Source organism: Phoca vitulina, unplaced genomic scaffold (genome assembly GCF_004348235.1).
Source record: "Phoca vitulina isolate PV1807 unplaced genomic scaffold, GSC_HSeal_1.0 scaffold49, whole genome shotgun sequence".
In the NCBI taxonomy this organism is placed as follows: Eukaryota; Metazoa; Chordata; class Mammalia; order Carnivora; family Phocidae; genus Phoca; species Phoca vitulina.
Window position 1 is genome coordinate 3,165,469 of NW_022589752.1, and position 27,553 is coordinate 3,193,021.

Here is a 27,553-nt window from a genome sequence, read left to right on the forward strand (position 1 = left end):
CAGCTTGCATTCCCACAACAGTGTAGGAGGGTTCCCCTTTCTCCACATCCTTGCCAACATCTCTCATTTCCTGACTTGTTAATTTTAGCTATTCTGACCAGTGTGAGGTGGTATCTCATTGAGGTTTTGATTTGGATTTCCCTGATGCCGAGCGATGTTAAGCACCTTCTCATATGTCTGTTGGCCATTTGGATGTCTGCTTTGGAGCAATGTCTGTGCATGTCTTCTGCCCATTTCTTGATTGGATTACTTGTTCTTTGGATGTTGAATTTGATAAGTTCTTTATAGATCTTGGATACTAGCCCTTTATCTGATACGTCATTTGCAAATATCTTCTCCCATTCTGTCGGTTGTCTTTTGGTTTTGTCGACTATTTCCTTTGCTGTGCAAAAGCTTTTTATCTTGATGAAGTCCCAAAAGTTCATTTTTGCCTTTGTTTCCCTTGCCTTTGGAGACGTGTCTAGCAAGAAGTTGTTGTGGCTGAGGTTGAAGAGGTTGCTGCCTGTGTTCTCCTCTAGGATTTTCATGGATTCCTGTCTCACATTTAGGTCTTTCAACCATTTGGAGTCTATTTTTGTGTATGGTGTAAGAAATTGGTCCAGTTTCATTCTTCTGCATGTGGCTATACACTTTTTCCAACACCCTTTGTTGAAGAGACTGTCTTTTTTCCATTGGATATTCTTTCCTGCTTTGTTGAAGATTAGTTGACCATAGAGTTGAGGGTCCATTTCTGGGCTCTCTATTCTGTTCCATTGATCTATATGTCTGTTTTTGTGCCAGTACCATACTGTCTTGATGATGACAGCTTTGTAATAGAGCTTGAAGTCCGGAATTGTGATGCCACCAGCTTTGCTTTTCTTTTTCAACATTCCTCTGGCTATTCGGGGTCTTTTCTGGTTCCATACAAATTTTAAGATTATTTGTTCCATTTCTTTGAAAAAAGTTGATGGTATTTTGATAGGGATTGCATTAAATGTGTAGATTGCTCTAGGTAGCATTGACATCTTCACAATATTTGTTCTTCCAATCCATGAGCATGGAACGTTTTTCCATTTCTTTGTGTCTTCCTCAATTTCTTTCATGGGTGTTCTATAGTTTTCTGAGTACAGATTCTTTGCCTCTTTGGTTAGGTTTTATTTTTAGGTATCTTATGGTTTTTGGTGCAATTGTAAATGCAATCAACTCCTAATTTCCCTTTCTTCTGTCTCATTGTTAGTGTATAGAAATACAACTGATTTCTGTGCATTGATTTTATATCCTGCCACTTTGCTGAATTCTTGTATGAGTTCTAGCAATTTTGGGGCAGAGTCTTTTGGGTTTTCCACATAGAGTATCATGTCATCTGCCAAGAGGGAGAGTTTGACTTCTTCTTTGCCAATTTGGATGCCTTTTATTTCTTTTTGCTGTCTGATTGCTGAGGCTAGGACTTCCAGTACTATGTTGAACAGCAGTGGTGATAGTGGACATCCCTGCCGTGTTCCTGACTTTAGGAAAAAAGCTCTTAGTGTTTCCCTATTGAGAATGATATTGGCTGTGGGCTTCTCGTATTTGGCTTTTTTTTAACGTTATTTAAATATATGAGTTTATAAATTCTCCAATAGTCCATGCTATTTTCCATAAATGAGAGCATTTCAGTTTTTAGTTTTGCTAATTGTGTTTAAGCTTGGTCATAACAAATGCAAAAACTTACTACATAAAAAAAACCCCAATAATTTATAAACTTTGTTTCTTTAAGTGGCTAGTTCAATACATTGTAAATATTTCTTGATTAAAAACAAGACCTCTACTGTCAAACCTTATGCTGTTAACAATTTTTAATGTATGAAATCTAAATTCTGCCAGTTATATATATAATTAGATATATTTCTTAGATCAAAGTTGTGGCTAAACTCACTTTTAAAATTTAAGGTTCCAAGCAGTGGGGTTGGTTTTCTCAACTTTGAGCAGCCTTTTCTCCCAATAGGATGAATCCCTCCTATAACAACCTATGCAAATTTCATCCTAATATCACATTGTATTTTAATTACCAATTTTTCACTATCCCATTAGATTGGGGGCTCCTTCAAAGCCAGAGACGGTCTAATTTCTATTCAAGTGGTATCTGTAATTACTGAATGTTAAATCTCCAAATATTCTGTAATCTCATTTAAAATCCTCACATTCAAAGAAGAAACTTCTATCAAAGCTTTGGCTTAGTTTGTGCCAAATCATTCTTAAAATTTGTAGCTTTGAGGCATTTTATTATAAAAAGCTAGCACTTGTATACATAAACTAACAAGAACTTAAAATTCATCACACATTTACTTCATTTTTTAGCTTGACCTTCTAGTAAATCTTTAGCTTCATTGATTTTGGCTGCTATATAAGGAGATCCTCCCTTGTCTGGGTGGTTTAAAAGCATAATTCGTCGATGAGCATCTCTTATTTTTCCTTTATTGGCAGTAGGGCTTACGCCTAGTATTAATGCTGCTTCTCGTTTTGTCATTTTGGGTTCAAACCCACCTCTATAATAGCCACCACTGAAGGCAGATTTTGGTAGACTCTGAAAAACTTGTTTTACTTGCGGCTCCATATGTTTCATGGCTTGCAAAACATAACGGCCTGCAAATCCTGCAGCAGCAATGGTCAGTCCAACTGCTACCTCTGTACTGGCCATGGCTCTGGCTCGGCTCCCCGGCCTCCACCGAGAGCGCGGTTCATCCCAGCCCAAAGGCCGCAGCCACCAACTCCCACTCCTCTACCAGACACCGACGCGGCCACCACCAGCAGACACAAACCGCCCAGATATGGACGCCCCAGGAAATACCTCGTATTTGGCTTTTATGATATTGAGGTATGTTCCCTCTATCCCTACACTGTGCGGAGTTTTAATCAAGAACATTGCTGTACTTTGTCAAATGCTTTTTCTGCATCTATTGAGAGGCTCATATGGTTCTTGTCCTTTCTTTTATTAACGTATTGTATCACGTTGATTGATTTGCGGATGTTGAACCAACCTTGCAGCCCAGGGATAAATCCCACTTGGTCATGGTGAATAATCCTTTTAATGTACTGTTGGATCCTATTGGCTAATATCTTGGTGAGAATTTTTGTATCCATGTTCATCAGGGATATTGGTCTGTAATTCTCCTTTTTGGTGGGGTCTTTGTCTGGTTTTGAGATCACGGTAATGCTGGCCTCATAGAAAGAGTTTAGAAGTTTTCCTTCCATTTCTATTTTTTTAAACAGCTTCAGAAGAATAGGTATTAATTCTTCTTTAAATGTTTGGTAGGATTCCCCAGGGAAGCCATCCAGCCCTGGACTCTTGTTTGTTGGAAGATTTTTGATTAGTGCTTCAATTTCCTTGCTGGTTGTAGGTCTGTTCAGGTTTTCTATTCCTTCCAGGTTCGTTTTTGGTAGTTTATATGTCTCCAGGAATGCATCCATTTCTTCCAGATTGCCTAATTTGTTGGCATATAGTTGCTCATAATATGTTCTTTATAATTGTTTGTATTTCTTCGGTGTTGTTTGTGATCTCTCCTCTTTCATTCATGATTTTATTTATTTGAGTCCTGTCTCTTTTCTTTTTTTTTTTTAAAGATTTTATTTATTTATTTGAGAGAGAGATAATGAGAGACAGAGAGCACGAGAGGGAAGAGGGTCAGAGGGAGAAACAGACCCCCTGCTGAGCAGGGAGCCCGATGTGGGACTTGATCCTGGGACTCCAGGATCATGACCTGAGCCAAAGGCAGTCGCTTAACCAACTGAGCCACCCAGGCGCCCCTGTCTCTTTTCTTTTTGATAAGTCTGGGCAGGGGTTTATTGATCTTTTTAATTTTTTCAAAGAACAAGCTCCTAGTTTCGTTGATCTGTTCTACTGTTCTTTTGGTTTTTGTTTCATTGATTTCTGCTCTAATCTTTATTAATTCTCTTCTCCTTCTGGGTTTAGGCTTTATTTGCTGTTCTTTCTCCAGCTTCTTTAAGTGTAAGGTTAGGTTGTGTACTTGAGACCTTTCTTGTTTCTTGAGAAAGGCTTGTATTGCTATATATTTCCCTCTTAGGACCACTTTTGCTGCATCCCAAAGGTTTTGAACAGTTGTGTTTTCATTTTCATTTGTTTCCATGATTTTTTAAAAATTCTTTTTTAATTTCCTGGTTGATCCATTCATACTTTAGTAGGATGCTCTTTAGCCTCCATGTATTTGAGTTCTTCCCAGATTTCCTCTTGTGATTGAGTTCAAGTTTCAAAGCATTGTGGTTTGAAAATATGCAGGGAATGATCCCAATATTTTGGTACCGGTTGAGATCTGATACATGAACCAGTATGTGATCTATTCTGGAGAATTTTCCATCTGCACTCAAGAAGAATGTGTATTCTGTTGCTTTATGAAGGAATGCTCTGAATATATCTGTGAAGTCTATCTGGCCCAGTGTGTCATTCAAAGCCCTTGTTTCCTTGTTGATCTTTTGCTTAGATGATCTGTCCATTGCAATGAGTCAGGTGTTAAAGTCCCCTACTATTATTGTATTATTATCAATGTGTTTCTTTAATTTTGTTATTAATTGGTTTATATAATTGGCTGCTCCCATGTTAGGGCATAAATATTTACAATTGTTAGATCTACTTGTTGGATAGATCCTTTAATTATGATATAATGTCCTTCCTTACCTCTTACTATAGTCTTTGGTTTAAAATCTAATTTTTCTGATATAAGGATTGCTACCCCAGCTTTCTTTTGATGTCATTTACCATTTATCATGGTAAATGGTTTTCCACCCACTCACTTTCAATCTAGAGGTGTCTTTGGGTCTAAAATGAGTTTTGTGGGTGGCTCAGTCAGTTAAGCATCTGCCTTTGGCTTAGGTCATGATCCTGGGGTCCTGGGATCAAGTCCCGAGTTGGGCTCCTTGCTCAGTTGGGAGCCCGCTTCTCCCTCTGCCTGCCGCTCCACCTGCTTGTGCTCTCTCTCTCAATCTTTCTCTGACAAATAAATAAATATAATGTTTAACAAATAATTTAAAAAATAAAAATGAAATAAAATGAGTGTCTTGCAGACAGCATATCGATGGGTCTTGCTTTTTTATCCAATCTTATACCCTGTGTCTTTTGATTGGGGCATTTAGTCCATTTACATTCAGAGTAACTATCAAAAGATATGATTTTAGTGACACTGTATTACCTATAAAGTCACTGTCTCTGTTCCTTTCTGTTCTATGTTACTTTTGGGCTCTTTCTTTGCTTAAAGGAGCCCCTTTAATATTTCTTGCGGGGCTGGTTTAGTGATTACAAATTCTTTTAGTTTTTGTTTGTCCTGGTAGCTTTTTATCTTTCCTATTTTGAATGACAACCTTGCTGGATAAAGTATTCTTGGCTGCAAATTTTTCTCATTTGGCACCCTGAATATATCATGCCAATCCTTTCTGGCCTGCTGGGTCTCTGAGGATAGGTCTGCTGCCATTCTAATGTTTCTATCCTTATGGGTTATGGACCTCTTATCTCAAGCTGCCTTCAGGATTTTCTTGTATCTGATATTTGCAAGCTTCACTATTATATGTCAAGGTGTTGACCTATTTTTTTTTTTTTTTTGAGGGCGGTTCTCTGTGCCTCCTGGACTTAAAGGCCTGTTTCCTTCCCCAGATTAGGGAAGTTCTCTGCTATAATTTGCTTCAATATAACTTCTGCCCCCCTCTCTCTTTCATTGTCTTCTGGGATCCCAGTTATTCTGATATTGTTTCACTTTATGGTATCACTTATCTCTTGAGTTCTCTCTTCATGATCCACTAGTTATCTCTCAGCTTCTTTATTCTCCATCATTTGGTCTTCTATATCACTAATTCTTTCTTCTGCCTCATTTATCCTAGTGGTTAGAGCCTCCATTTTTTTTTAAAGATTTAATTAATTTATTTATTTGAGAGAGAGAGAGAGAGAAACAGCATGAGAGGGGAGAGGGTCAGAGGGAGAAGCAGGCTCCCCGCTGAGCCAGGAGCCTGATGTGGGACTCGATCCTAGGACTCCGGGATCATGACCTGAGCCAAAGGCAGTCGCTTAACCAACAAGCCACCCAGGCACTCCAAGAGCCTCCATTTTTTAATTGTATCTCATTATTAGCCTTTTTTATGTTGAGTTGATTGGATTTTAGTTCTTTTATTTCTCTAGAAAGGGAATCTCTAGTGTCTTCGGTGCTTTTTTCAAGTCCAGCTAGTATCTTTATTATTGTTATTCTGAACTCTATTTTTGACATCTTACTTATGTCCATACTGATTAGGTCCCTGGCAGTCAGTACTGCCTCTTGTTCTTTTTGCTGAGGTGAGTTTTTCCGTCTTGTCATTCTTTCCAGAGAAGAAGAGATGAAGGAGAGAACAAAATACTAAAATGGCAACAACGGCCCCAGAGAAATATACACTAAACAAATCAGAAGAGACCTGAAACTGGAAAAAAAAAAAAATTAAAAAAAAGAGAGCGAGAGAGAATATAATCAGACAGGTGAACAGAACAGAGCAATACACTGGATGCTCTGTGTACTTTGATGTTTATTAGAAAACTGGATCCCTGAAGGGGTACGTGCACCCCAATGTTTATAGCAGCAATGTCCACAATAGCCAAACTGTGGAAAGAGCCAAGATGTCCATTGCCAGATGAATGGATAAAGAAGATGTGGTATATATATACAATGGAATATTATGCAGCCATCAAAAGGAATGAGATCTTGGGGCGCCTGGGTGGCTCAGTCGTTAAGCGTCTGCCTTCGGCTCAGGTCATGATCCCGGAGTCCTGGGATCGAGCCCCGCATCGGGCTCCCTGCTCCGCGGGAAGCCTGCTTCTCCCTCTCCCACTCCCGCTGCTTCTGTTCCCTCTCTCACTGTGTCTCTCTGTCAAATAAATAAATAAAATCTTTAAAAAAAAAAAAAAAAAGGAATGAGATCTTGCCATTTGCAATGACGTGGATGGAACTGGAGGGTGTTATGCTGAGCGAAATAAGTCAAACAGAGAAAAACATGTATCATATGACCTCACTGATATGAGGAATTCTTAATCTCAGGAAACAAGCTGAGGGTTGCTGGAGTGGTGGGGGGTGGGAGGGATGGGGTGACTGGGTGATAGACACTGGGGAGGGTATGTGCTCTGGTAAGTGCTGTGAATTGTGCAAGACTGTTGAATCTCAGATCTGTACCTCTGAAACAAATAATGCAATATATGTTAAGAAAAAACAAAAGAAGACAGCAGGAGGGGAAGAATGAAGGGGGGGAAATCGGAGGGGGAGATGAACCATGAGAGATGATGGACTCTGAGAAACAAACTGAGGGTTCTAGAGGGGAGGGGGGTGGGAGGATGGGTTACCTGGTGATGGGTATTAAAGAGGGCACGTTCTGCATGGAGCACTGGGTGTTATGCACAAACAATGAATCATGGAACACTACATCTAAAACTAATGATGTAATGTATGGTGATTAACATAACAATAAAAAAATTAAAAAAAAAAACTGGATCCCAAAATTGTAAAGAAAGAAAAACTTATATAACTTATAAAATTAAACACAACGAGGGGCACCTGGGTGGCTCAGTTGGTTAAGCGACTGCCTTCGGCTCAGGTCATGATCCTGGAGTCCCTGGATCGAGTCCCGCATCGGGCTCCCTGCTCGGCGGGGAGCCTGCTTCTCCCTCTGGCCCTCCCCCCTCTCATGTGCGCTCTCTCTCTCTCTCTCATTCTGTCTCAAATAAATAAATAAAATCTTTAAAAAAAAAAAAAATTAAACACAACGAAAGGATAGAATGTAATTTAAAGATGAAAATTAAAAAAGGCTTTAAAAATAGAGAATATAATCAGGCAGGTGAAGAGAACAGAGCAATACACTAGATTCTGGGTGTATTTTTGTCTGTTAGAAGAAAATGCATCCCAAAATTGTAAAGAAAGAAAAACTTATATATATACAAAAATAAAATTAAGTACAATGAAAGGATAAAATGTAACTGTAAAGATGAAAATTTTAAAAAGACAAGAAAAAGAGTTGACAAAATAAGAAATTGGTTGAAAAGGAGAGAGAAAAAAATTAAAATTGAAAGACTAAAGAATTATGAGAAAAAAATCATGATTTCTATATACTATTACCCCTTAGTGCTGGAGTTTTGCAGTTCTGTATGACCGGTAAACTTGGTCTTAGCTCCCACTGTTCTTGCTGATCTTCTGCGGGAGGGGCATGTTGGTGCTGATTCTCTTGTGTCTTTGCCCCAGGTGGAACTGCACTGCCCTTGGTAGGGGCCGGGCTCTAAGTGGCTCAGGATTGCTCTATGTGGCTTTTGTTCCCTGAAGGCTTTCTGCACGCTTTAGAGGATGAGAATGAAAATGATGGCCTCCCAATCTCTGGCCCCAGAGTGGAAAGCTCATGCTCCCCCCCAACTCCTCAGTGCTCCATCAGGGAAAAGCAGTCAATCAAGGAAAAGCAGTCAATCACTCCTGTCTCCCTGATTTCTGTCTGCACTGTGTGCTCACCCAGCCTGTGACCCAGTGTTTCTATCTTAGGCAAGGGCCCTGCTTTGAGTCTCCAAACGCTGCAGACTCCTGCGGTAAGCACCTGCACCACTCCTCCTGGGGGAGCAAGGGGTGTCTAGCTAGTTCTGCCACTTGTTGGGCCCCTGCTGGGAGAGCAGTTGCCCGACCAAGCCCCGGTGCAGGGTATATGGCAACCCTGAGCTGAGAACCCACTCCTGGGCTCATTGATTGCAGCCGGCTTCCCCACTCTGATGCCTAGAAACTCTGCCACACTTAGGCACCCCTAGTCTTTCTGTAACCCTGGGGTCTCATTTCCTGTGAGACCACACTGTCCCACCTGGGATTCCAACTCACTTCGCCACCTGAGTGCCTTTCAGGCAGGGATGTCCCTCACTGGAGCAGACTTTTAAAAGATCCGATTTTGCACTCCACTGCTTTATCACTTTCAGGTAGCCAGCTTCTGGAGGCTCCCTTTCACCCGAGTTTTATGTTCCGATATATCACCTTGGATTCACTTCTCCGCACCTCCTACATTGCAGAAAGTGGTTGCTTTTCTATTTGTAGAATTGCAGTAATTCTTTTCTTAGATCTCCAGTTGAGTTCACAGTGTTCAGAATGATTTGATAGCTATCTAGCTGAATTCCTGGGACCAGAAGAAACTAAGGTCTCCTACTCCTCTGCCATCTTAGAAACTCGAGCCTTCCTCTGATTCCTTATTATCATTTCTCCTCCTGGATTATTGCTACAAACATCTAATTAATCTCACTGTTTCTACCCTTGACCCTTTACAGTTTTACACATTTATTCAGAGCACATATCTCTTCTCCTTAAAATCCTTCCAGTGGCTTCCCATCTCACTCAGAGTAAAAGTCAATGTCCTTCTATAACCCTAAGGCCCTACATAATCTGTCTCTTCCATTAATGCTCTGACCTCATTTCCTACTATTCTTTTCTATTCTTTTCAATCTAGCCACACTGGTCTCTTTGCTGTTTCTCAAACATGCCAGGTAAATTTATGCCTCAGGACATTTGCACTTGCTCTTCTGCCTGGATGCATTTCCTCTGACTAGTTCCTTCACTTCCTTCAGGTCTTTATTCAAGTTAACCTTCTGGTGAGCTCTTCCTTGGCTCACCATCTACAATTGCAAGCCTTCCTCCAAACTCATTTTTCACATTCCCTTTATTTTTCTTTGTTCAGAATTTATCAGAGTGTAACATACTGTATATTTTTGTCAATTATGTTAACTTTATGTCTCCTTTGGTGGGAAGTAAGTTCTATGAGAGCAAGAAGTTTGTCTGTTTTGTTCACTGTGTGTCCTCAGCACTAAGACATGCCTGACACACACAAAGTCTTCAGTATCTGTCAAATGAATTAATTATAATGCTGAGAACTGAGCAAAATATATAGACTGACAAGACAAACATATACAATCATGCTCACTTTTATACAAATTGTTAAAAATAGTTATTATTTTATTCTCAATATTCCCACATGAAAAGTGGAGTTCTGCACTCAGATAACAAAACATTAGAATTATTGACTACTACAAAAATGTGTGATTTTTTTAACTTTAGCAAATTCCCACAGTGATTGCTAAAATTGTGATATAAAATATTATCATTTTTATGATATACTATTTGAGCACTCGATAATAATCACAAAATAGAGCACAAGAGAAATCTTAGGTAGGTTTAATAATGATTTCTGGGTCTTGAATTTCAACTCATTACCAGCAGAGGGTGCTACCGATCCACACTTTCATATATATGTTTAAAAAGAGTTTTACTGATTTTAAAATCAGATTTCAACACTGTAAATGACATTATCTTACAAATCTACATTATATGGTAATGGATTGGCCACCCAAAAATAATGATTTGAGTTTTAAAAATCTACTGTTTTATTCTTTTTGTATTTATTTAAAACGATGATATTGTACAAAGATATGGTACAAAAATATACAGAAATAATTAAATCTCTCTTCTACCCCTTCCTTAAACTGCCAGTTTTCCTTCCCAGGGTTATCGTTGTCTCTAGTTTTTCCTGTATTTATGGGTATGTGTGTTTCGCTTTGTGTTTGTACTGTATATTTTTAATCAGAAATGATGTAAGTACTGTTCTTTATCTTAGGATCAATTTATAACTTGACCACATAATTTTGTGATTCCATATTAGTACTTATAAAAGCTTTTTCTTTTAAACAGTTGTATTTTATTCTAATGTGTGAATGAATTGTGATTTATATAACCAGTATCCTTTTGAAGGGTGAAGACTGTTTTCAGTATTTTGCCATTCCAAACAATACGATAATAAATACAGTTTTATATTTACATTTGTAAATATGTGCAAATATATCTGTAGGTTAAATTCCTGGAAAAATTGGGTAGCCCTTTGAAAAATAATGAAGGTGAAGTCCTATTTCCCTACATACCAAAATAAATTCTAAATGTAGTCAATCATGAAAGTACTAGGAAAAAAATGGGAAATTTTTTTTTTTGTGATTTTGGAGTCAGGAAAGCCTTCCTAAGGCTAACACAAACTCAGAATTCACACAGAAAAGGTTGAAATTTGACTGTAGTAAAAAAAAAACCAAAAAACTCTGCATGGCAAAAATAGCATAAACCAGAAATAGAAATGACAGTTGTACAAATGAATTGCTAATGCATATTAAAAAGAAATAAATTTCTAAATATATAAAGAGCTTTTGTAAGTTGGTAAAATCAAGTCCCTATTGAAAAGTGGCCAAAGAATACAAACAAACAGAACATAGAAATACAAATGGCTTTTAACACATGAAACCATATTTATAAGGAGAGAAATGCAAATTAAAATGGCGTGATGCCATATTTCACCTATCAGATTGGCAAAGATCAACACATTGTGTGTGATGAGGGTGTATGGAACAAAGCAGGCTCACAGATTGTTGGCAAGATGATAAACTGATATAATCTCTATGGAAACCGATTTGGCAATAGCTATTAAAATTTTCAAAAGAAGGTTGGTGAAGTTTTTTTTTTTCTTTTAGTCAAATCTCCTTCTTTGAATTATCTGTATGTACACAACCAAAAGAAAAGGCTAAACAAAAGAAAAGGCACAGAGTTTAAAAACAAAACCAAAATATTTTAGGAGAGGTATTATGGGGACACGTGGGTGGCTCAGTCAGTTAAGCTTTCGACTTCGGCTCAGGTCATGATCTCAGGGTCCTGGGATCGTCCTGCATCTGGTTCCCTGCTCAGCACAGTCTGCTTGTCCTTCTCCTTCTCCCTCTGTCCCTCCCCGCAGCTCATGCACTCTCTCTCAAATAAATAACATCTTAAAAAAGAAAAAAACGAGAGAGATATTATGCCCTTTGTGTAATGTGGATGGCAACCATTTTGGGCTATGGAAATTTACATGACAACCAAAATTATCCCTTAGTGTATATCAGTCAAGGTCCCTTAGGAAACAGATGGCACATTTTTTTTAAAGGGGAGGCTGAAAAGAATTTCATTCATGAAGGTGTGGGCAGGGTTAAGATAAACAGTAGGAAGAAAGGAGCACCCCCTGGTGTTGGCATGATGGCTTTAGGAAGCCATTACCATCCCCAGCAAGAGCCAAGGGAAGGCAGAGGTGCAGAGCCAAGTGAGGATTGTTACTCCTGCTCTATGTCTGGATAGATCTGGAAAGGCAACAGATGATTTTCATTCAGCTAATATGTATCTTGGTGGTATCTTCAGGGCCTTGCTTTATTTCTACTTCCCTCCAAAAAGGAATTGCCAAATTTTCTTTCAAAATGTTCACTTCAGAATGGGACCCATAGATCACTTACTTTCCAATCCTTTTCTTTCTGGGATAGTGTCTTTATGAAAGTCGGCTTCTGAAGACATTGCTTTTGTTTATTAAAGTTTAATTAAAAGAAATTTAAAGATGATGGCACCTAGAATATAAGAGCATTTCAGAGTACATTATAAGAAATAGTACATTTTACATAGAGTGGGCTTTGAAAAATAAAATGCATGTTATGTTTGGCTATACTGAAGGAGGATTCCACTATCTAGTTTTCTTTCCTTCGTTCTTTCCTTTCTTCTAATAGTGCCCCCTTCCTTCCATCCCTTTCAATCTACTTTTGGTTGGACAAAGTGTGTCCCTTGGATCAATCAGAGTTAATCTCAGAGATCGAGCTGCTGGCTAATGTCTAGCCACATTAAAGACAGAGTTAGAAAGGGATATTGTTTTATGTAAATACATTTTTTTTTTTTTTCTCACCTACTTACATAAGATTGCATTTCCTTGCAGTGTCCCTCAGTGGTTCTTGGATACAATACAAGCAGTTACTTTCAGGTCTGGCAACGTCAGGGTCAACGTGCCTTAAGGGGAAATGACTTGGCAGGTAAACACCATGCTGTTATCAACTCTCTCTCGAGTATATCCAAAAACCCAAAGCCCCGTCTTGTTTTTTGTTTTTTGTTGTTGTTGTTGTTGTTGTTTTGCTGAGTCTGCATTTTATCCCTTTATACTCTCTCCTGTGTTCACAAAGCATGTGTTTGGGGTGGGAGAAGCTGTTTTGGGGGAGAAGGCACGTTTCTGGCTGCTTTGGGGCTTGTGCTGTCCACGGGCAGAGAACACAGCAGGAGCACATTCTGTTAGGATCCTATGAGGCAAACAACAAATAAATAATGGAATAATATGTTCATTTAATTCATTACACATCCGTTGCAGTTTATTGTGCAGGCTTTTCCTTTCACTACTTTGAGAAACATCAGGTGTAATATGCTCCTAGGGAGCAGGAAGTAAGAGTACAATTTGCCAGACAGGTGATATGGTCTAGTGGATTCAGAATTTTAATATTATTTTTGGCTCCACCACTAGCTTCCTTTATGACTAGCAGGGAAATCTCTCTGGGTGTTACTGGTTTCGGTATCTGTGGATTGATAAGAAGATCACAAGCACAGATGTTATGATAGTTCACTTCATGGGAAATTAAACAGAGCACATCAATGAGAGGAATGGGTTAATTGGTTCTTTCTGGGCACTCTTTTGTGCTTTAAGAGTACATTTAATATCTGAATAAATTAAAGGAGTTTCAGAAAGTGCATCCTACATGTGCTGTCTCATCTCATCCCTGCAGCAAGCCCTGGAGGTCATTCATAATATTGATTTTGCAGATAAAGAATCTGAAACACAGAGTTAAATAATTTGTCAGAGGTCACAAAACTAATTGGGCAGAGCTGGGATTTGAACTCAGGTTATCTGAATCCAGAGCTCCAACTCTGAACTACTACACTTTCCCTCCCTCTCCTTTGGGGACAGAAATGATGACCCACAGGAATAGGAGCAAATATAAAAATCTAGATATTCCAAAAATAGATTTTCAGAGCACCCGAAGCTGGGCGAGGAAGAGAGAAAATAGAAGTAGGACATCACCAGTGCTAAAGGCTGTGAAGCATGTGATTAGGGAAGGAGGAGTCTGGCTAGAGAAGCCCAGGGGGCAGTAAGCAAAACTAGCAGCTTGAGAACAAAATATTCCAGTTAGGATGTTTCTTGTTGTATGTGTGGAACCCAGAAGCTGGTTTGCTTGTTTTGTTTCTAAGATGTCTGTCCTCCCCCTGCATAGTATTTTCTTGGATGGGAAATGGCATTACAAAAAAAAATGTCCCTCATGTCTGAATCTGCCTGTATCTTCCCTATGTAGACTTAAACATTTTTTTTCACTATTCTGCAATCTCCCACCTACCTCGCGGTTCTGTTCACCCAGTGCTGCCAGGTCTCCCGACCTCACAGGTTTGTCCTAGCCCCTACCTTCCCCAAATAGAGTATTATTTAAAGCCCAGTTTATGTCTCACCTACTTAAAAAAACACCTCTCAACTCACACTGTCCTCTCCCTGTCCTGACCTCCCACGGAGTTTAATGTACCGCTCGTGCACTTCTTTGCTTAATTATCGCACTTTGTGTAGTCAACATACTGTGTCTGCCAAACCAGAGACGGTCCCTTAAGAGATGTCATGATTAATATTAGTGTTTTTAGAAACCATACAGCACTTGGCCCAACAGAAATGTATGAAATTTAGTTAAAAAATGACTTTTCCTCCATCCTGATTACAGAGAGTATGTTCTGGGTGATGTTCATTTTGTCGTTATTACCATGGCGGGGAGCACACCAAAATGGCATCCATACAGCCAAAGCCGTGGTCCTCCTTCCTCCTCCGTCTTTCCTCACCCTCCCGCTCTCAAGATCTTGGTGCAACCCACGCGGCAGGTGCAGCTGATCATTGGCTTCCCTTTTCTCCAGCCGTGGGTAGTTTCTCCGTTTGCTCCAGAGCGCCCCGAGGAAGTCAGCTCCGCCCAATCATCTGATGCTGCGGGTCTTGTCTCTAGTCTGTTCTTAGAAGATGGTTCTTGGAGTGCTGGTAAAGTGAAAATAAGGTGGTGAGTTTTCCCCCAAGTGAACAGCTAAACTTTGGCGGATGCTGGCCTTTAGTCATCTAAGGTCAAGAAAGTCTCTTTCTAAACAGGGCAAAGCCATCCCAGGGCTAGCCTCTGTCTTCTCCTCACCCCCAGGCCCAAACTCAATATGCTTGTGGTGCTGAGACTAGATTAGCCCCAGAGATATTGTTTTCACCACTGGCAAATCCTAGAATTGTTTTCAAAGGGGCGTTTGGATACCTAAGGTCCTGAATTGTCATTTCCAGCCTTAGTCATTTAGCATGTGTGTTAGTGGAAAGAGGTTATGTAGTTTTGTAGATCCCCCCAAGAACTTGGGACCACCTGAATTCTTGCAGTTAGAGATTTTAGGGCTTCTCCCAGTCTCTGAGAGGAAAACCAGACCTCATATAATAAGAACTGAAACAGAAGAGCACAGTGAGTTTTCAGAAGCATATGTGTGACTATGCTATTTCAGGAATTGTTCCAGTATGAGATGTTTATCATAAGTTTGGTGTGACCCAGCCAAGGAGCTTAATATAACAGGGTTAAGTGAATGGTGGGAGGGGAGAGTCCCATTCTATGCCAGCTTGCATTTATTAGTAACCAAACAGGCTTGCAGATGAGACTCGCTGAGAATTTACTAAATCTGGGACTTGTGGTTTGCAAATCATTTTGATTAACAGCTGCTGTCACCTATCTTAGGACAGGAAAAAGTAAGTGTTATTATTTTATTACACTAAATATTAGTCACAAAGAGACTTAAAACAGTATAATTTGGCAAATATAAAATTTACTGGTTAAGTCGAAAACCATGCTCCGCCCTCACACTAGGCTCGCTAAAGATGACTTTCCTGGGAACATCTTAGTGAACAGATGCTTCTTCTGTTTCCATGAAGAGTTTACTGGCATCTGTTAGTGAGGGGCTCTTTTGGCAAAAGGAATTTCTTGTTTATCTACATATACACACATATTTTTAAAAATTTTTTACATACCTTACTTAAGGGTTTTGCCTTAATTAGATCTCCAAAAACTGGGACTCAGGTGAAATATTTGCCTGAATCTCATAATTAAGTATTGAATATTAAAATATGCCTACCTGATCTAAAGTTTGGAAGCTTAATGTTCAAGAAATAATTGTTAGTAAAGGGGGAAAATACTTAAATGGTTGGTAAAGGAAAGATAATTACATTGTCAACATAATCTTTTGAGTTAGAGTTTGATTCAGAAGACTTTCTAAAGAGCTTTTGAATACCATTAAAATCTTTTTTCAAGGATACTACTTTTGTATCTTGTATAAATCTTTGTTTGCAAAGAAATTCAACTATTTCTTAGTGATTAAAGAATATGGATATTGAAAAATACAAATTATGCCCTTATGTCTGTCAATTCCTAAAGAATATGAAATATTCTCTCTACTGTACATAGTGAATTTATTCTAACTCCTTTAGGAAGTCAGAAAAACTGCAGATTTCTGTCTCAAAGAGTGTAAATGCCTAGAGGTTAATATTGAACTCTGCAGTTACATCACTGGTGAAAATTAGATCCGTAATGAGTAAACTTACTTTAGGTAAGAAAAAAATCACATTTTTTTTTTTAAGATTTTATCCATTTGAGAGAGAGCGCACAAGTAGGGGGGAGGGGCAGAGGGAGAGGAGGAAGCAGACTCCCTGCTGAGCAGGGAGCCCCACTCAGGGCTCCATCCCAGGACCTGAGATCATGACCCAAGCCGAAGGCAAACGCTTAACTGACTGAGCCACTCAGCCGCCCCCAAATCACATTGTTTTATACATGTTGCCAGGCCTCAGAGGCTTTTAATCATTGCTTTGGATCATCAGGGAGATGGTTAAAAAGTGTTGACTCAAGAGCTTTTACTATATATAATAAAGCAATTCAGGCAATAACAATAACGAGACAGATTCTAGAAATAAGAACAATGAGGTGTAGTTCAGTCAATGAGAAATAAATAAAATGAGTGAAATAATTGGTATGGATAATCTCTAACATTATTTTACATTCAGCTAATGTGAATCTAAATGGAAATTCCTATAGCAGATTTGTGGTCCCAGTGTTCTGTTTATAACCATGGATTTAGCAAACAATATAGCATTGTGCACAGTGCATGATACATAATAGAGGCCCCTCAGTTTTTCCATCCTCACTCCAAAACTAGGATAACCCCCTATTATAAGCTCCCAGAGCCCCTGACACTTTTCTTTCCCAGTGTGTAATTATATAGTTATCTCTGGGCTTTAGGGTTGCTAGATTTATCTAATAAAAATACAAGAGGCTCAGTGAAATTTGAATTTCAGATAATTTTTCAGTATAAGTTTTTCTTGTGCAACTTTTGTGATGTACTTATACTAAAAAATTAGCCGTTCTTTATCTGAAATTCAGATTTTTTTTTAAAGATTTTATTTATTTGAGAGAGAGAGCACAAGCAGGGGGAGTGGCAGGTAGAGGGAGAAGCGAGAAGCAGGCTCCTGGCTGAGCAGGGACCCAATGTGGGGGCTCCATGCAGGCCTCAATCCCAGGACCCGGGGATCATGACCTGAGCCGAAGGCAGACGCTTAACCCACTGAGCCACCCAGGCGCCCCTGAAATTCAGATTTTCTTGGGCATCCTGGATTTGATGTGGCATTCCCGGTAGCTTGCTTCTTCATATCTGTACGTCCTGCAGACTACAGGTCTTAGGAGAGCAGATAATCTCTGGAGCAGAGGTATTAGCACTTTCTAGGTACTTGATAAATATTGGTTGAGTGCCTAAAAGGATGAGTGGTATGGAGTACAACTGAGGTTCAGAGAATTTAAAAACAAAAAAAGCATTTCCTGCAGCACCTGGCTGGCTCAATCAGAGGAGCATGTGACTCTGGATCTCAGGGTTGTAAGTTAGAGCCCCACATTGGGTGTAGAGACTACTACAAATAATAAACTTAAAAAAACCCAAAACTTCTTCCCTTTGGGATTTCTACAAGTGTACCATCTTTACACTGTAAATATTCAATCAACTAAGATAAAGAGGAAATTCCATTTAAAAGGGACTCCGAAGGCTCTGCAGGGAGTCTGCTTCTGCCTCTGCCTCTCACTCGTGTGCTCTCTCTCTCTCAAATAAATAATATCTTAAAAAATAAAAAAATAAAAGAGACTCCAAGCAACTGATCCTGCAAATATAATTAACTTTCAATTTTTAATTTGCAGTTAGTACTTTTTCAAAGACAGTTATTGCACAAGTTCAACTTGTATTTTTAAGTGTTATGGCAGATTGCAGCTAACCTTTTCTATTGAGATCTAAAACTAAAAAAGAGGTTTGTACGGGACAGACAGGAGATGTTTCCAGGCCATATATGGAGGAGGCGGCCCAAATTTTGAAATCCTTATCATCACATCTTTTGAACTCAGACGTTCTGCTTTATATTAGAAAAAGCAAAACAAGTTAATCTTGAGAACGTTCATTAGCTCATGAAGAGCCAGGGTCTTAAGTGTACTCTTTATAAGGTTTAGTTCATAAACTATGGAGTGGAGTTCACTTAGGTGAGTCATGGGAGTTTAGCAAACAGATGGTAAAAGGAGAAAAATGCCTTGGAAAAACAAATAGAAATGCATGTCTTATATACTACAAGAAATGCATGTCTTGTATGCTAGGAACATTAATCTGGATCAGTCACAAATGCCCACAAGGCAAAGCCTTTCCCTGTGGCTTGAACGGCCTCCCACCTCAGGGTTCAACAAGGAGGGTAGACAGGATCTGAGAATTTGAGGTTCCAGTTTTAGGGCTTCTATTAGCCTTGTGCCCAACCTGCGCTTGTGTTCTCTTGCTCTTGAAGGGACAAATAGTCCTTTCATATTGAGAACAATGACAGACTCTACTTGACATGAGGAAATTCGATGGCTCCTCTGGTTTCCTCGCCACAGTCAGCCATAGATTTAAAGCATGTGCGTTCACAGGTGAACTCTCTTCTGTCATTCCCTCTACATCACTTCCAACCTCCCAGTGGAGTGATGAACAGCTCCCATTTGGCCAGGGCAAATTCTCCAGAAAAGGTGGTAACTGTGAATAGTTGAGGGTCAACACTCACAGGAGCTGGGGGACACATCTACAAGGCTGGGAATTGTGTGTATTACATATGACTGTGGCTTATCAATGATGCCAACAATAATGTATTGTGTATCTAGAAAAAAATCACATCATGGTTTTTGAATACAAGAATTAAAATTGTTTTTGAGGAAACAACATGCATACACCGTTTAAACAATCCAATGATGGAAGACAAAATTTAATTAAATGACAAACATACAGTACAATTATAAAGCCTAGGAGAGTTCAGAAAGAATAGACTCCAGTGAGTATACACTGATTCCAGAATTTCCATAGAGGAATGTGTTTTAGGCTTGGCGTTGAAAAATAACCCTTGAATATATGGAAAGGAGGGTATTGTCAAGTGACAACACAAAGGTTTCAGATGATCATGACTCTAATTAGTAAAGGATTCTGCTGGAGGGAGCTTCATTGGCTAGAGCTGGTGGTTGTCAACTTGGAGTAAAATGAAGCCAGATTGTGAGGATTTTTGAGTATCTTCTTCTAAATACCAGCCTTTCTAAATACTCCTTCCAATTATAGTTTTTTTTTAATTTCTCTACCTTTTGTTCATTTTCTATGAGGGGATTTTTTAAGAAAGATCTATGAATGGAAATCTTCTTAAGGTCCTAAAAATCATCACTTCCAAACTCTGTAACTCTCCAGCTATTTGTAACTATTCAAACTATTATAACTCTTTGCCTAGGTTAATTTAAATTTTGCCAGTTTAGGCAAAATTTTGGATTTATTTCCACAGGACATATATAGTAAGTTCTCATTCGATGAGAACCAGAACAGTACTCAAATAGGAGCTGTAAGCATCCATACCATCACCATCATATATGACCTACTATTATAAATGAAAAGCAATATGGTTAGGAGTCCAGCCTCTTCAGCAGGACTGCCTGGGATCAAATCCGGCTCCAGCACTTATCTGGGGTGACTTTGGGTGTGTCTCTTATTTTCTCTTTGCCTGGAAATGGAGATAATAGTAATGTCTACTTCATAAGGTTGTTTTGAGAATGAAATGAGTTGATACATATAAAGGATATAGTACCATGCCTGGCATGTGGCAAATACTTTATATGTGTTAGCTGTGTTTATTTTCAGGAAATCCAAGTGCCAAAGTTAAACACATGGAAAGTTGTTTAAACCAATCGTTTAAAGACCTCTTAATCCCTCCACACATAATTTAGGACCAAAATGAGTTGCTAGATTATTGTCAGGACAATACTAACTTAAAAAAAAAAATGTCTACTTCTGCCTGCACTTTAGCCACTTCATCTGCATGATCGGAGGAAGGTCAACAATGGCTTCTGTGAGGAAGGTCACTGACAAGCGACATAACCCAGTGGAAAGCATTTGTGGAAAAATCAGAGCCATCCAAAAGAGAGAAGAGATTTCAGATCCAGTTCGACAGATTCTCAAATATCAGTCTAGCAGTTTTGATAGTCCACAGATTAACACCAAGAAAGATTTTGAAGAGGTACTAAAGAACATGGCGACCACTCCTATTCCCTCGCCCAACACTTGTTTCTCAAGTACCGAGAAAGACGATGCCATCATTACATCTCCTCAAATAATGTCTCCAAGAACCCCATCCATTTCTCACCTCAGCTCTCCCGAGAATGCAACATACCCTGTTCCTCTCACAAGTTCTGAAAACCTCTCAAGGCCAAGATCACAGAGCTCTCAGAATTACACATCTCGGGTATCACAGACCAGGAAAGGGGAGCGCTTCTTTAACAAGGATTTGAATAACTGTTGTAATGAAAATAATTTTAGTGCGTCAACACTTGACTTTGATTCAACGTCTGATAAAAACTCTGAATGTTTTACTCCTCAGGAATCACTGGTGAAAAAATTATCTCTAAATGGAGCTGGTAAATATTAATCGTTTAGTGTTAGTTCTTCCAATTAAGGAATAAGCACTTTCTGAATACCTGAGTTAAAAAAACCCAATCCACATCATTAAAACTTGGATGGAAGCATCCATCTTTCCCTTTTTAAGTATGTTTCTTTTTCTCTCTTAAAGAATTTTTCATTTTTAAAAATTATTTTTAAATTTTTTAATTGATGTATAGTTGACCTATTTCAATTATATACTTTATTAAATGCTCACCATGATAAGTGTAGTTAATGTCTGTCACCATGCAAAGTTATTACAGTATTGTTGACTATATTCCCTATGCTGTACTTTTCATATTCATGACTTATTTATTTTATAACTGAAAGTTTGTACCTCTTAATCCACTTCACCTATCCTGTCCCCTACCTCCCTTCTGGCATTCACCAATTTGTTCTCTGTATTTTTCAGTCTATTTCCTTTTTGTTTGTCTGTTTTGTTTTCTAGATTCCACACATAAGTGAAAGTATATGGTGTCTTTCTCTGTCTGACTTATTTCACTTAGTATTATGCCCTCTAGGTCTATCCATGTTATCCTGAATGCAAGATTTTATTCTTTTTATGGTTGAGTAATATTCCATTGGGTATATATACCACTTCTCTTTTATCCCTTTATCGGTAGACATTTAGATCACGTCCATATCTTGGCTATTGTAAATAATGTTGCAGTAAACATAGGAGTGCATATATCTTTTCAAATTAATATTTTTGTTTTCTTTGGATAAACACCCAGAAGTGAAATTACTAGTATTTTCATTTTTAATTTTTTGAGGGACTTCCATATTGTTTTCCATGGTAGCTGTGCCAGTTTACAATCCCACCAATAGTTCTTAAGGGCTCCCTTTTCTCCATATTCTTACCAACAGTTGTTATTCTTGACTTTTTGATGCTCATTCTGACTGGTGTAAGGTGATATCTCACTGTGGTTTTGTTTTGCATATCCCTAATGATTAGTGAGGTCAAGCATCTTTTCATGACCATTGGTATGTCATCTTTGGGAAAATGTCTATTCAGTTCCTCTCCCGATTTTTTAATTGGGTTATTTCGTTTTTTGGAGTTGTTTGTTATTTCTCTATCTTGGATATTAACTTCTTATTGGATATATCATTTGCAAATATCTTCTCCCATTCATTTTATTGATAGTGTATTGCTGTTTCATTTTATTGATAGTTTTCTAAGCTGAGCAAAAGCTTTTTAGTTTGATATGGTCCCAATACTTTATTTTTCCTTTTGTTTCCATGTCCTGAAGAGAAAGATTCAGAAAAATATTGCTAAGGTCAATGTCCAAGAGTTTACTGCTTCTGTTTTCTTTTAGGAGTTTTATGGTTTCAGTCTTTACATTTTGATATTTAATCCATTTTAAGTTGATTTTTGTGTATGATGTAAGGAGTGGTCTAGTTCCATTCTTTTCCATGTCGTTGTCCAGTTTTCCCAGTATTATTTATTGAAGAGACTATCTTTTCCCTACTATACGTTCATATCTCCTTTGTCATAGATTAATTGACAATGTAAGTGTAGGTTTATTTCTGGGCTTTCTATTCTGCTCTATTGATCTATGAGTCTGTTTTTGTGCCAGTACCATACTGTTTTGATTACTACTGCTTTGTAATATAACTTGAAATCTAGGATTGTGATGTCTTCAGCTTTGTTCTTCTTTTTCAAGATGGCATTGGCTCTTTGGGGGTCTTTTGTGGTCCCATATAAATTTTAGTATTTGTTGTTCTAGTTCTGTGAAAAATTTTTTTTTTAATTTTAGGTAGTTAACATACAGTGCAATATTGGTTTCTGGAGTAGAGTTCAGTGATTCATCACTTACATACAACACCTAGTGCTCATAACAAGTGCCCTCCTTAATACCCATCACCCATCTAATCCATCCCCTACCCACCTTCCTCCGTCAACCCTCTATAGTTAAGGAATCTCTTTTAGCTTGTTTCCCTCTCTCCTTTTTTCTTTTCCCCTTTCCATATGTTCATCTGTTTTCTTTCTTAAATTCCACATATGAGTGAGATCATATGGTATTTGTCTTTCTCTGACTGACTTATTTCACTTAGCATAATACACCCTAGCTCCATCCATGTTGTTGCAAATGGCAAGATTTCATTCTTTTTGATGGCTGAATAATATTCCATTGTGTGTGTGTGTGTGTGTGTGTGTGTGTGTGTGTGTGTGTGTACACATACCACATCTTCTTTATCCATTCATCAGTTGCTGGATATTTGGGCTCTCTCTGTAGTTTGGCTATTATTGATAATGCTGCCATAAACATTGGGGTGCAGGTATCCCTTCAAATCTGTATTTTTTGTATCCTATGGGTAAATAAATACCTATTACTGCAATTTCTGGGTCATTGGATAGTTCTATTTTTAACATTTTGAGGAACCTCCATACTGTTCTCCAGAGTGGCATCAGTTGACATTCCCACCGATAGTGCAAGAGGGTTCCCCTTTCTCTGCATCCTCACCAACACCTGTTGTTTCTTGTGTTGTTAATTTTAGCTATGCTGACAAGTAGTAGTATTTTGATAGAGATTGCCCTAAATTTATAGATTGCGTTGGGTAGTATGGATATTTTAACAATAGTAACTCTTATAATCCATGAGGATGGTATACCTTTCAATTTTTTTGATATTGTTTTTAATTTCTTCCATCAATGTCTTATAGTTTTCAGATTACAGGTATGTCACCTCTTTGGTTAAATTTATTTTATTTTATTCTTTTTGATACATTTGTAAATTGGATTGTTTTCTTAATTTCTCTGTTAGTTTTTTTATTGGTGTATAGAAATGCAACAGACTTCTCTATATTGATTTTGTATTCTGAGACTTTACTGAATTCATTTATACTTCTAAGAGTTTTTGCTGTAGTCTTTAGGGTTTTCTATATATAGTATGATGTCATCTGGAAATAGTGACAGTTTTACTTCTTCCTTACCAATCTGGATGACTTTTATTTCTTATCTGATGGCTGTGGCTAGGACTTTCAGTACTATGTTGAATAAAAGTGGTGAGAGTGGACATCCTTGTCTTGTTCCTGATCTTAGAGGAAAAGCTCGCAGTTTTTCACCATTGACAATGATGTTAGCTGTGGGTTTTTCAAATAGGCCTTTATTATGTTGAGATATGTTCCCTCTAAACCTCCTTTGTTGAGGCTTTTTTATCATGAATGATGTACTTTGTCAAATGCTTTTCCTGCATCTATTGAGATAGTCGTATGGTTTTTATCCTTCATTTTGTTAATATGGTGTATCACATGGATTGATTGATGCATATAGAATCATCCTTGCATCCATGAAATAAATCCCACTTGATTGTAGTGAATGATCTTTTTAATGTACTTTTGAGTTCAATTTGCTAGTATTTTTTGCAGATTTTTGCAATTATGTTCATCAGAAATATTAGTCTGTAGTTTCCTTTTTTGTCGTGTCTGTCTGATTTTGGTGTTAGGGTAATGCAGGCCTCATAGAATGAACTGGAAGCTTTCTGTTCTCTTACATTCTTTGGAATAGTTTGAGAAGAGTAGGTATTAACTCTTCTTTAAATGTTTGGTAGAATTCAACTGTGAAGCCATCTGCTCCTGGACTTTTGTTTGTTGGGAGTTTTTGATTACTGGTTCAATTTCAATACTAGTAAGTGGTCTGTTCAGATTTTCTATTTCTTCCTGATTCAGTTTTGGGAGATTGTATGTTTCTAGGAATTTATCTATTTTTTCTAGGTTGCCCAATTTGTTGGTATACAACATTTTGTAGTAGTCTCATAATCCTTTGTATTTCTGTGGTATTGGTTGTAACTTCTGTTTCATTTCTGATCTTATCTGAGTCCTGGCTTTTTTTTTTTTTTTTTTAGATTTTATTTGTTTATTTGACAGGAGAGAGAGAGACAGTGAGACTGGGAATACAAGCAGAGGGAGTGGGAGAAGGAGAAGCAGGCTTTCCGCTGAGCAGGGAGCCTGATGTGGGGCTTGATCTCAGGACGCTGGGACCATGACCTGAGCTGAAGGCAGATGCTTAACGACTGAGCCACAGATGCTTAACGACTGAGCCACCCAGGCATCCCCCCCTTTTTTTTTTTTGATAAGTCTGGCTAAAAGTTTATTGGTTTTTGTTTATCTTTTCAAAGAATCCGGCTCTTAGTTTCATTGATCTTTTCTATTGTGGGTTTTTTTTTTTTCAGTTTCTATTTCATTTATTTTCCCTCTTCCTCTACTTCGATTTCCTTTCTCCTGCTAACTTTGAACTTTGTTTTTTCTTTTTCTAATTCCTTTAGGTATAAAGTTAGATTGTTTATTTGAGATTTTTCTTGTTCTTGAAGTAGGCCTGTATTGCTATAAACTTCCATCTTAGAATGGTTTTTGCTAAGTCCCAAAGATTTTGAACCAACAAAGATTTTGTGTTTCCAATTTCATTTGTCTCCAAGTACTCCTTGATTTCGTCTTTGACTTCCTCATTGACCCTTAGGCTGTTTAGCCACTAAGTGTTTTGTGGGTTTTTTTGTGTTTTTTTCCAGTTTTTTTCTTGTAATTGATTTCTAGTTTCATAGTACTGTGGTTGAAAAAGATGTTTGATATGATATACAGTCTTCTTAAATTTACTTGTGCTCATTTTATGGCCTAATGAAATCTATTTTGGAAAATATTCCATGTGCACTTGAATGTGTATTTTGTTGTTTTTGAATGGACTATTCTGTATCTATCTCTTAAGTCCATCTGATATAATGTGTCATTTAAAGCCACTCTTTCCTTATTAATTTTCTGTCTTGATGATCTATCTGTTGATGTAAGTGAGGTGCTAAAGTCCCTACTGTTATTCTTCAATTTCTTTCTTTATATCTGTTAGTAGTTGCTTTTTGTATTTAGGTGCATAGGTTGGGTGCATAGGTATTTACAATTGTTATATCCTCTTATTGCATTCATCCCTTTATAATTATGTAAATGGCCTTCATTATTTTTGTTTCAGCCTGTGTTTTAAAGTGTATTTTGTCTAAGTATTGCTACCCCAGCTTTTTTTTCCATTTGCATGAAATATCTTTTTCCATTCTTTCATTTTCAGTCTTTATGATTTTAGTTTAGGGTCTTTTGTAGACAGCATATAGATGAGTCTTGTTTTTTTTTATCTACTTAGTCACCCTATGTATTTTGATTGGAGCATTTAATCCATTTACATTTAAAGTAATTATTGATAGGTATGTACTTATTGCCATTGTGTTAATCATTTTCTGACTGTTTTTGTAGTTATTCTCTGTTCCTTTCTCCTTCTCTTAGTCATTTCTCACAGGGAAGAGAATTTCTTTAGTGTGCTTGGATTTCTTTCTCTTTACTTTTTATGTGTTTATTACAGGTTTTTGGCTTGTGGTTACCATGAGGTTCATATATAACATCTATGTATATAGTAATCTGTCAAGTTGATGGTCACTGAAGTTCAAACACATTTTAAAAGAACCACAGTTTTACTCCCCCCGTCTATATTTTATGTATATGATGTCATATTTTACATCTCATTATATTGGGTATCCCTTCACTAATTTTTGGAGGTGTAATTGATTTTACCACTTTTGTCTTTTAACCTTTATACTAGCTTTATAAGTGATTGATCTGGTATCTTTACTCTGTTTGCTTTTACCAGTGAAATTTTTCCTTTTATAATTTTCTTATATCTAGTTATGACTTTTCTTTTTTCACTTAAAGAAGTCCCTTTAACATTTCTTGTAAGGCTGACTTAGTAGTGAGGAACTCCTTTAACTTTTGTTTGTCTGGAAACTCTCTTTCAATTCTGAATGATAACCTTGCCATGTAGAGTATTCTTGGTTGTATTTTTCCCCCCTGTCAGCACTTTGATTATATTGTGCCACTCCCTTTTGGCCTGCAATGTTTCTGCTAAAAAATCAGCTGATAGTCCTATGGGGTTTCCCTTGTACCTGTTAACTCTTCTCTTGCAGCTTTTAAGATTTTCTCTTTAGCTTTAATTTTTGCTATTTTAATTATTATGTGTCTTGTCAGTCTTCTTGGGTTCATCTTGTTTGGGGCTCTCTGTGATTTCTGAACCTGGATGTCTGTGTCCTTCCTTAGGATAGGGAAGTGTTCAGCTATTATTTCCTCTAATATGTTTTCTGGCCCCTTCTCTCTCCTCCTTCTGGGATCCCTATAATGTGAAAGTTGTTATGCTTGATGTTTTCCAAGAACTACCTTAACCTGTCCTCATTTTTTGAAGTTCTTTTTTCTGTTCAGCTTAGTTGCTTTTCACTACTTTGTCTTCCAGATCACTGATCTATTCTCCTGCATCATCAAATCTGCTATTGATTCCCTCTAGGGTATTTTTCACATCAGTTATTATATTCTTCAGCTCTGGCTGATTCTTTTTTATATTTTCTATCTCTTTGTTGAGGTTCTCACTGAATTTATCAAGTCTGGTGAGCATCTAATGACTGTTACTTTGAACTCTTTATGAGGTAGATTGCTTATTTCCATTTCATTTAGCTCTTTTCCTGGGGGTTTGTCTTATTCTTTCATGTGGTTCATAGTCCTCTGTCCCTTCATTTTGTCTGACTCTATTCATTACTATGTATTAGGTCAGCCTTCTAGTCTTGAAAGTAGTGGCCTTATGTAGAACATGTCCTGTGAGGCCCAGTAGCAATCCCCCCCTAGTCCACAAAACCAAGTGTTCCAGAGGTGTTCCTTGTGAGGCCTATGTGTGCATTCCTCCTGTGACT

The 27,553-nt window shown here is 37.9% G+C and overlaps 2 protein-coding genes across 2 annotated transcripts in view; one reads left to right on the plus strand and one right to left on the minus strand.

Moving 5' to 3' along the window:
• Nucleotides 1-2,282: 2,282 nt before the first annotated feature.
• On the minus strand, nucleotides 2,283-2,801 carry LOC116649691 (mitochondrial import inner membrane translocase subunit TIM14-like). The gene has a single exon (XM_032432752.1). The coding sequence runs from the start codon at nucleotides 2,654-2,656 to the stop codon at nucleotides 2,306-2,308; it is 351 nt and encodes a 116-aa protein (XP_032288643.1). The 5' UTR covers nucleotides 2,657-2,801; the 3' UTR covers nucleotides 2,283-2,305.
• Nucleotides 2,802-14,777: 11,976 nt separating this feature from the next.
• LOC116649638 (lymphoid-restricted membrane protein) overlaps nucleotides 14,778-27,553 on the plus strand; it is a 77,599-nt gene continuing 64,823 nt past the window's right edge. Inside the window, 2 exon segments of the mRNA XM_032432629.1 lie at nucleotides 14,778-14,875; nucleotides 20,220-20,827. Coding sequence (XP_032288520.1) covers nucleotides 20,233-20,827 — 595 coding nt within the window. The 5' untranslated portion in view covers nucleotides 14,778-14,875; nucleotides 20,220-20,232.

What these genes read in the sequence shown, in the direction of transcription:
- LOC116649691 (XM_032432752.1), bottom strand. Translation starts at nt 2,656, where the DNA reads ATGGCCAGTACAGAGGTAGCAGTTGGACTGACCATTGCTGCTGCAGGA.